This window comes from Gossypium hirsutum, chromosome D03, assembly GCF_007990345.1.
Source record: "Gossypium hirsutum isolate 1008001.06 chromosome D03, Gossypium_hirsutum_v2.1, whole genome shotgun sequence".
NCBI lineage: Eukaryota > Viridiplantae > Streptophyta > Magnoliopsida > Malvales > Malvaceae > Gossypium > Gossypium hirsutum.
The window spans coordinates 18,386,262-18,396,727 of NC_053439.1; the positions used below are offsets into that span (position 1 = coordinate 18,386,262).

General features: G+C 31.9%; 1 protein-coding gene and 1 non-coding gene across 7 annotated transcripts; both read right to left on the reverse strand.

Moving 5' to 3' along the window:
• Positions 1–1,981: 1,981 nt before the first annotated feature.
• On the reverse strand, positions 1,982–2,091 carry LOC121215759 (small nucleolar RNA R71). The gene has a single exon (XR_005911734.1). It is a non-coding gene; the product is annotated as a small nucleolar RNA R71 (small nucleolar RNA).
• A 1,969-nt stretch (positions 2,092–4,060) lies between these two features.
• Positions 4,061–9,512, reverse strand: LOC107949527 (uncharacterized). Of its 6 annotated transcripts, none has more exons than XR_005911237.1 (7): positions 9,294–9,490; positions 7,698–7,727; positions 6,038–6,531; positions 5,759–5,899; positions 5,427–5,671; positions 5,194–5,345; positions 4,061–5,064 (listed from the first exon to the last, which is right to left on the reverse strand). XR_005911237.1 is itself a non-coding variant. In XM_041089843.1 (6 exons), the coding sequence occupies exons 3-5, from the start codon at positions 5,892–5,894 to the stop codon at positions 5,217–5,219; spliced, it is 510 nt and encodes a 169-aa protein (XP_040945777.1). In that variant the 5' UTR covers positions 5,895–5,899; positions 7,698–7,727; positions 9,294–9,512; the 3' UTR covers positions 4,061–5,064; positions 5,194–5,216. The 6 variants fall into 6 exon arrangements, 4 of the variants coding, with proteins under 4 accessions (XP_040945777.1, XP_016739684.1, XP_040945778.1 ...); XR_005911238.1 differs by having other exon boundaries at positions 7,698–7,724; positions 9,294–9,469; XM_041089843.1 differs by lacking the exon at positions 6,038–6,531 and having other exon boundaries at positions 9,294–9,512.
• Between the last annotated feature and the right edge of the window lie 954 nt (positions 9,513–10,466).

A 10,466-nucleotide genomic window follows, 5' to 3' on the forward strand; every position in this document is an offset into this window, starting at 1 on the left:
TGTTGTGACCCATTAGGCTGACATGGGCCTTAGGTTGTGCTAATATTTGTAACTGAGTGTGTAGGATGCAGGGTTATAGGTCCAATTGACGTGGAAGCAATGAATGAGTGAAGTACAAGCTTCCTAAGACGTCAAAGCACAAAAAGAATGACACAAGAACGAATTTGCATGTCGTGTCTTGCCATATGAGGGCTATGGCGTAACACAGGTCGATATGTTGCCCAAGGATGCCCGGGTTATTTTTGTCTGCACAATTAATCTTCCACGAAGACCTAGGACGTGTCGGAGACCTAATTTGGGCTTCCAACACTTCTATAAATAAGACATTAAAGGTTTGATGTAAATAAGTCGTCCTATATGCACTCAAAAGCCTTAGTAGTTTAAGAGTAGGATTAGATTAGTTTTCTTTTGGCTTTTCGTAACTTATTTATTTTTCATCTTGGAATCGGCTTCGATTTAAGAGCTACTTTATATTATTAAAGTATTTCACTTTATTTTCTCTTTACATTCAATCTATTTCTTTATTCCAATTAATCCATTTGCTACTCTTTTTCCATTCAATATCAAATCCACGATTATTCAAATCTCGTTTCTCTTCCGATTCAATTGTATTATTCACATGATTTACTCAATTGGAGTTGAGATTATAAATAACATGAGTGACTAAATCCCTTAGGGGAGATTAACGAGTGGATAGGGATGTGATTAACGGAGGATTTAAGGTTTTCCCGAGAGAGTTAGTTGGTATAGATTATGTGTTCTTAAACCCTAGGCTTGACAACCCTAGGAAGTTATCATAGGTTAGACGAGGTCGAGAGATAAGTCAAACCGAGTAAATCGTAATTTATTTTGGTTGAGAAAGTGAGTTCAGGAGATAAGTGAGTATTTACCAATTGATTTGTTAGTTAGAGGTTGGGAGGTAATAATTGGTTAATCGATAGCTAATCCATCCTAAACCCTAATTTAAAGTTAATTATAAACCTTGAAGTGAGTTAACCTTCCTGATTGGTTTATTGATTTAAGTCATTTGTTTATTTTTCTTATTTATTTATTTAGTCATTTAAATTCCCTTATTAATCTATTTTATGGTTTGTCGTAATATAAGAATTAATTAGTACTATTTAGACTTATTATGTAAAAAAGTTTTCATAGATCTATTCCATCCTCCCTTGGGTACGATCCTTAGAATACTTTCAAGTGTTTCGTTGTACTAACTATTTTATAATTTGACCTGTGCACTTGCAGACACATTTGTTCTAAATTCTTATATATTTTTGGTGTTATATTTTAGTATAAGCGATAACTCATTTATAGGCGGTCAAGTTCTTGGCACTATTTTCGGGGAGGTTTCAACAATAAATCTTGAAAATATTTTTTTAATAATAAGATAAGTAGGAAAGTTAAAACCTATAGATACAATATTTAATTTTTGTTTATTTATTATTATTTATTATTTTCATTTTTTTCAAGTCGTTTATGACCCGAAGCTTTAACACTCCAACCGAATTGTACCCAGATCTGGTGTAGTTACTTAGGCACAATTGTCAAGAGATGAATACTAATCCACACGTGGTAATTAACTTACCCTGGGGAAATATTTTATCTGAGGATCCAAAAGAGCAACAAGGAAATAATTGGGAAGAAATCCCAATGGCTCAGTAGATGTTGTGTGAGTACGCCGGCGATTAACACCAATAATTTTGAGATAAAGGCAGCCACGATTCAAATTATCCAAAACATGCTGCAATTCAAGGGAAACATGGTAGAAGACCCGAACTAGCACCTGAAGTGGTTCTTGCAATTATGCGACACCTTAAAAAATAACAGAGTATTCGATGATGTCGTCCATCTTCAGTTATTCTCGTTCTTATTATGTGATAATGTGGTTGATTGGTTAGACTTGTTAGAACATGGTTCCATGAAAACATAGAATGATCTAGAAGAAAAAATTCTCTATAAAATTCTCCCAATTAGTTTAACCATTCAGATAAGGTGAGAAATTTCCAATTTTAAAAAATACGAAGGTGAATCCTTGTACGAGGCGTGAGAGCATTTCAAGAAAATGCTAAGGAAGTGCCCACACCATGGACTATAGGTGTGGCTCTAGATCCAATTATTTTATAATGGTGTTGATAAACATATTAAATCTAGCTTAGAGAAAGAATCCAATGGATCTATCATGTTCCATACGTACGAACGAACCTTCAAAATCATAAAAGACATGGTCATGAACTCGTACATGGGGCCCACTGAGAGATTTATGTACAAACCTAAGCCTCCAACAATGAAAGCAATAAACGAAGAAAATGACGATGATAGATTTCAATGAATTTTATAGAAGCTTAATCATTTGGAGACCCCAGTCAAGCCAAAAAGAGTAAAGGCACATTATGAGAACCAACTAGAGGATGCAAGTTACATAAATAATAGGGGTTGAGATGCCTATTCAAATACTTACAATCTCAGTTGGAGAGATCATCCGAACTTCAAGTGGGGAGGTAACCAAGGAGGTGCAAATCAAGCCTAAACCCGAAAAAACCCTCATTACCAACCTCCACCATTGTAACAACGGTTCGCGGTGAATGACCATGTTGTATGTGGTCAAAAATTTGACCGATCAGAGGGGGAGATGCAAACTATGAAGACGGACATTCAACAAGTCCAAGCTATATGTGGATGACTCAAATCTCGAATGGATAGCCTCTGCGACCAAATGAACCAGTTAATGACTATGTTTCAAAAGTAAAATGGCCAGAGCCTCCCTAGTAACACGGAGAAAAATCGTTGGAGAGATGGAAAAGAGCACGTAAAGGTGATTGCATCGTGATTAGGCATGGAATTGAAGTCGCCAAGCCAAACAATCCATGAAGAGGAGGAAATTCTAGAAAATGTCGATGAACCCATGGAGGAGGAGGAAGAAACTATGCACCATGAGCTGATTAAGGAAGTAGTTGAATCGATGCCTGATCTGGTAATCTCAATTCTGAGCACAATGAACGTACCGTTCTTGACACGATTAGAGGACAAGAAAAAGAGGGACGAGGTAGATTTTATAAATTTTCTTAATTTATTTAAATCCCTCAATGTCAATTTGTCACTATTAGAATAATTTTACATACTGATTCTTGGCATTCTCTTGGAATATAAAAATATTTCCCACAAATAAAATGATCAAAAAAGTGATAAAAATAGAGAAATACGAAGAAGAAGGAAAAAATTAAAAAAATATATATTATTTGGGATGAATTTTGTGCCAAAACTTTCCAGATCAAATATAGTATATTTGAGGAGGTTCTAGTAGAAATTTCACGATTTTTAGAAATCAGAAACACCTCGAACCAAGTTGTCAAATTGTTTCGCATTTTTAAGGTTTTTGGGTTTCGACGATTTTTATTGACTCTTAGCTTTAGGTTGTCATATGTTTTTTTTTTTATTATTCTATTACATATTCTAACACTTTCTTGTTTCTTGTGTTAGTATGTTAAAGCATGTTGCACATACCTTTCTTCAGGCAACATAATTTTTTGGTGTCTAGCCGATTTTGGACTCCTAGTGCCCCTGGTTTTGCTTTGTTCAGTACAGCAGAACAGGCTTTTAGCGGCATTTTTTTAGGCCTATAGCGGCATTTTTAGCAACGCTTTTAACCCAAACGCCGCTATAGACCATGCCTCTATTTTTTGTGGCATTTTTCTCGCATAAACGCCGCTAAAGATCATGACCTTTAGCGGCGCCTTTATAAGATACACCGCTAAGGGTCATGTTGTTTAGCAGCGCTTTTATAGCAAACGTCACTAAAAGTCATGTTCTTTAGCGGCGTTTCTATAGCAAACGCTGCTAAAGGTCATGTTCATTAGTGGCACTTCTATAGCAAACCCCGCTAAAGGTCATGTTCATTAGCGACTCTTTTTATTAAAAATGCCGCTAAAAGTACCGTTCTTTAGCGGCGTTTTACAGTAAACGCCACTAACTTTGGTAGATTTCCAGCATCCAATTTTCATCCATATGCAACCCTTCTTGTAATATGGAAACCAACCAAAAACAACAAATTTGATACTTCAAATTCAACAAATGATATATGATATAAATTGATAAATGAAGTATAATTCGAATTATTCTTACAATAATGTTAAAACTTAAAATGTTAAAAATATTCATACAATAGTTTAAGATGGCGGATTTTGCGACTGTTGAAACATATTCATCATATTCTGAAGTTGTAGTTGAAGTGCGTCGTGCTTTCTGCTCTGCTTCCCTCGCTGCTGCCTTTGCTTCTCTCGCTATTGCCTCTACTTCCCTCGCTACTGCATCTGCTTTAAGTTGTAGCTGGAGATCTTCATATTTTCTTCGAACCTCAGCTTCTCTCGATACTACCTCCGCTTTAAGTTGAGTAATTTGCTCAACTGTGCTCACTTGCATCTGAGCTATCTGGTCTCTTAACCTCTGAACTTCAACTTGAGTCTGACTCCCCGAAGGCATGTATTGATACGAGCTGGATCCAAAATATTGGGTTGGATTAACAAAAGATCCTTGAAATCGAACCTGACCATGCCTTTCAGAACCCAAAACTTCAGTAATAATCCGATTATCAATGTCGTCAACATTAACAGAACTATCACTCGAAGCAATTGCTTCATAACTCTGCCTTTTTATCCTTTAGTTTCTCCTAAAGGAAATATATAATAATAACAAATGCAACATAACTTAACATTATTTGCATTACAAACGATGAATTAAAACATTACAATTAAACACTATAAATATTTAAAATAATTCAAATTTAATTAACTAAATATACCATAATTTCTACAGCTTCAGAAGTCATAGGAGATCCATCTTTCTTCCTATGTGTAATGTCAAAAAGCTGAAGGCGTCTAACTTTTTGACCAGACGACAGTTCCTACAATATAGTAGTAAAAATATTACTTAATGGAAAGTAATAAATATTTGACACTATTAATAAATTCAAAATACCTAAGCCTCAGCTACACAAGCAAAACTTTTCGACCCAGCTGTGTGAGTGAATTTCTATTTTTGCCTACTGCTTGTTCCAACTCGTTCACGATCCTACATTATGAAATTATTATTACGTATATAGTAAATACTATAAACCGAAATAATTATAAGATTTTGGAAGTACGTAATAACTCTCCTTTCTTTAAATTCTAAAATCTAATCGCATCTTCCCATTGGTACCTTAGCATTCCCGACGGGACATTTCACAATTTCTCTTCGAGGGTTGTTTTTGTCTTAAAATATTCGTTCTTTAAAGTACTTTTATGGTCTCTCCACCTTTTTCCCAATGCCTTCTTGACATAATTATCCGATACCTCCAAAGCAAACCTCGCCTACAAAAAACACAAGTTTAGAAAATAAATATAAATGAAACTTAAACCAAAGTATTATAAATCACATTAAGGTTTTCTTACCTTAATATTATTGAGAGCTTGATTTTTGTTACTATTAGACATTTGATGCCATGAATCGTAGTTGATAGGAAACATATTGGCATTTCGTGCTATAATGCCCAAAAATCCTGCTAAAAGTCGAGCTTCTGATCCAACAGGCTGACCAAAACTCTTTCTACATACTTTGACACGCTCGATAGGATCTAACTCGTATAAATCTTTAAGTAGCGCACGTCCTCGACCTCTGTGCGTCCCACCACTTTCAGCTGAAAAATGATATATTATAATATAAGAATTTGAAAAAGAAATCAATAATAAAAGTCAACACGCATGTAAATTAAATTTAAACATACTTTGAAATTCTACAGGTTCGTCAGGTGTATTCGGAACATTCGAAGATCCAATAGCAGTCTGTTGTTCACTATTTGTTTCTTCCGAGTTTGGAGTAATTTGAACAATACTTAGATCTCGCAATCTTCTTCTAGGCATTTTATCTGTAATACACATAAAATAGTTAAAATTTTAGTAACTAATTACAACAATAACAGCACATATAAAATAGTTAAAATATTTAATAAGACCAAGATTTGAATTATGATATTACATATAATTAAAAAATCATAAAATCTTACTACATCATATTTCGTAAATATCTTCATCAACATCCTGGCGAACCCATTGAAATTGTGTACTAGTACTAGGGATATTTTCATTTAAGTTTTGTTCTGGAAAAGGAAAAGTTTCTGATCTGTCGTCGATGTCATCTCTACTTCCATTGCCCATGTCAAACAAGTCTCTAGGGATGTTACGGAGTACAACGTACCAACCCTCATCAACACGAGGATAAGATACATCTATCGTTGAAGATGAAGTACTAGGTGTGCATTCTCCATGGAAAATCCATTTTTTATAACCGCGAATAAACCCATCAACAATTAGATGCTCGTAGACAACTTCACGATAATGCCAATTGATGTTGCCACACTTCTTACACGGGCAAAGAATCATATTCTCTTGGCTTGCATATTGAAATGCAAAATTTACAAAAGTTTTACTCCATTTTGATAGTCGTTGCTTACCCTTGACAAATTCATCCAATATCGGTCCATTTCGTAGTTCTTGAAGTCTAAAGTTAACAATAAATTACACGGGTTTAGGGTTTTGGGATAAGTATAATTAAGTTATGTAAGTTATGTAAGTTATGTGACTTACGTAAGTTATGATATGATATATATAAGTAATTTAAGATTTTTAAGTATGTATGTGAGTTATGTAAGTTATGATATGATATATATTTATGTATTATGTAAGCTATGTATTTGTTTTGTAAGTTATGGTATGATATATATAAGTTATTAAGTTATGTATGTGAGTTATGTAAATTATATATTCATTTAAAATAGAAGTTTTAATTTCCGAATAATTCAAAGATCATTTTGTAGCTTTTATTAATAATCTTGTGAAAAATATATTTTATCTTATTTTATATGATTGAGTAAACTCAATTTTGCTTTCCTTGTATTAGTCGGGGAAGAAATTGAAATATAATTAATTTGTCTATATTTATCAAAATAAGTAAAATATATATATAAAAAAAAAGACTTTGAGTTAGCATTACAAGATACAATAATTTGTCTATATTTATCAAAATAAGTTAAATTAAAAAAAAAAAGACTTGGAGTTGGCATTACAAAATAAATATATTTGGCAAAATAATACATATTTAATAGCCTATATATGATAAATCGATCATTTATTTGTATGTAAAAGATTCTTAATCATTAATATTTGATTAATTCAATCAATTAATCAAATATAAAATCGATAATTTATTAAATTACATAAAAAATTGATCATTTCTTGACATAAAATCAAATAAACTAATCAAACATAATTTATTCAATTTAATCGAAAATCGATAATTTATTCACATTAAACCGAATAAAGTAATCAAACATAATTTTTTTTCAATTAATCAAATATATAAATTAATTTAAGAATTTGAATACCAAATTTAATAATTTGTGCATTTATTTTTGCTTGGGTAAATAATACGTGGAAATTTATGTGCAAATTGAGCTAGAAACATATCAAGCTAAAATGATAATTAAAATATAAAGCTGAAGTTTTATGCCAAGATGATGTATAAAGCTAAAATGATAATTGAAACTCCCTTTTAAAACTCAAAAATAATAACTAAAATATAAAGCTAAAATATAACCATACAAAAATTTAAACAATTGGAGATGTTTTTTTTAAGAAAACTAGTTAGGGAAACATTGGAATAAATACCTTAAAGTTGCTCTAATTCGAAGCAAACTTCTGGAAAAAAAAACATAAGTAAATTAATACCGAAAATGAACAAAAGATAAAAATATAAAATCATGTTAAACATAGTTTCACTGTTAACAAACTTCTGGAAAAAAAACAGAAGTAAATTATGGTTCAAACCATCAAAGTGAAGAGAAAATGAAAATGCAATTAAAGTTCTCTAAAAAAAAACAGAAGTAAATAATGGTTCAAACCTCCATATTATTGTTCAACAAATAAAAGTTCTTTACAAGGGTTATATGGTTTAGTTATCAAATCATATCAGACAGTTGAACACAAATTCCTTGTTAATGGACAAATTGCTTCAATTTTAATACATGTACTAACACACAATTAATGATTACAAGAAAAACCCAAAAAACAAAAGGATTTTAAAGGCAAAATCTCCAAACCAGAACAAAATATATTGCTTTTGTTAACAACTCAAATCTATGCAGCACAGATTATCAAGAAAGAAAGAACAAAACTGATTGAAAAAAATCTGAATCAAGTTATCATGTCAAATGATTTCCTGAAGCTGTTCTAATGTATCAAATTGAACAAAATAATATTTTTCAAATGATTTCCTGAAGATTGGGCAAGATTCAAATAGCTCTAGCAAATTCAGCAAATATTTTTCAGATCGAAAACATGAAGATATATTCACAAACAGAAATACTCAGTGAACCATCCACATCCCATGAACTTGATAACATCAGTTACCATTTGATACAAAAATTGGCATAATATAAAATAATTGTATGTTTTTCCATTCAGTCAAATTATTCTTGTATTAATATCAACAACAATATCCATTAGGCTCACAAACCTTTTTCTTTATAGATTAAAACAAATAAGTATGAAGCATTAGTATTATAAGGTCTTAATACCAAACCAGAACAAAATATATTGCTTTTAATTACATTTTGAGATAAAGAACAATTCCTTCTAATAATTCTAAATTTGTTAAACTCTAGTTTCCATCCTAATTGTGAAGTACAAATAATTGATTAGACTGCTAACACTATTGATGAAGTAAGCTTAGCAAGCTTTTTCTCTAAAAGGGAAGTCATCCTACAATGCATTTCAGAATTCAAACTACAGAAACCTTAGTGATAAAATAATGTTTAACGTTTCTTTTGTTCCAGTTGACTCAAGCAATTAAATTTCATTAAGTTTTTGATACCTTCTAGAACAAAGGCGGATAATGCAAATAACATTGTAACAAAACAAATGTCTATGAACTTTCATAGAACTTTATTAATAGTATTCAGAAATTTCTGCCAGTTATAAGCATTTTCTATCATTATTATTATTCCTTGCCAAATTATATTTTTAAAACTCAAGGAATTTGTAAAACTGAATGAAAATCCTAGCTTTCTGTTAAATCAAATGCTAAAAAAGTATAGAAAATTACAGTTGCAGAGTGAAAAAAAAAACAACAAAGAAACTTATATAAAAAATCAAAGGAAATATGTGAAAAAAATGAAAATAATCACGAATCAAACTCTACAAAAGCCTTTCCAATTCGTTTTACTAGAAACTAAAAACCCTAGATTTCAAGCCACGAGAACAAACCTCTAAGATGGCGATTTCAAGGCTGTCGATTTGGGGAAAGGAGTTGGGTTGCTGATTTCGGGTGGAACTTAGGGATTTCGGGGGGAACTTTCTAAAAATCTAAAAGGTTTGGGAACTTAGGGCTGCTGGGGAAATAAATGACGAGCCTCTGTTAGGGAAAAAAGGGGAAAATAGATGAGAGCAAAACAACGACGTTTTGCCTAAAAGAAATCAACCTTTGCGGCGTTTATTAAAGAGCGCCGCTAAATCCGTACATATTGCGGCGTTTAACTAAAAATGCCACTAAAAAACCTACAGTGACGTTTTGATTAAAACAAAATAACATTTTGCGACGTTTTTCACCTAGCGCTGCTAAAGCCTGACCTTTTGTGGCATTTTACCAAAAACGCCAATAAAGAAGCAAATAAAAAGACACCGTTTTGATAAAAATAGAATAAATTTTTGTGGCATTTTTAGTATAGCACCGCTATAGCCCAACAAATTGCGGCATTTCGCCAAAAATGCCACTAACAAATCCTATAAAATGGTGTTGTTTTTATTAAAACAAAACTCCTTTAAATTAAATTTGTTTCTATATTTGAAAGGTTTAATTATTTCTTAAATTCCTTTAAATTAAGTTTGTTTTGTTCCACATTATATATTTAATTTGTAAAATTTTATAATTGTGTATGAAAATAATTTTAAATAATATGAAAACTCGAGCTGGATATGTCTTCCTGATGAAGAATACGTAGTTTTTCGTATTAAAGAAGACAAAGCTTATGATGTTACGATAGGATCTCTCAAATTAGAAGGATCAAAACAATCCAAAAGAAGTTCATGATTGGTTAATAAAAAGGATAATTCTAATCCTTTGACTCTTGATTTTACTTTACGTATTCGTGTCTGAAACTTATTTCAAACATGAGCACGAACATATGACATTCTAAGAACCCTACAAGTAAGGGTGAAAAAGGCTTGATTAAAAAACACTAATTAATCTAAACCCTAAACCCCTAATTCTCTAAACCCTAAACTCCTAACCCTTAACCCCTAAACCTTAAACCCCAACACCTAAACCTTAAACCCTAAACCGTAAACCAGAATCCCTAAACCCATAATCCATAAACCTTAAATAGTAACTCATAAACCTTAAACCATAAACCATAAACCATAATCCCTAAACCCTAAATC

Coding starts and splice junctions, on each gene's coding strand:
- LOC107949527 (XM_041089843.1), bottom strand. CDS start 5,894: ATGCCTAGAAGAAGATTGCGAGATCTAAGTATTGTTCAAATTACTCCA. Junction 5,672..5,758: donor CGAACCTGTAGAATTTCAAA/GTATGTTTAAAT, acceptor ATCATTTTTCAG/CTGAAAGTGGTGGGACGCAC. Junction 5,346..5,426: donor AAGCTCTCAATAATATTAAG/GTAAGAAAACCT, acceptor TGTTTTTTGTAG/GCGAGGTTTGCTTTGGAGGT.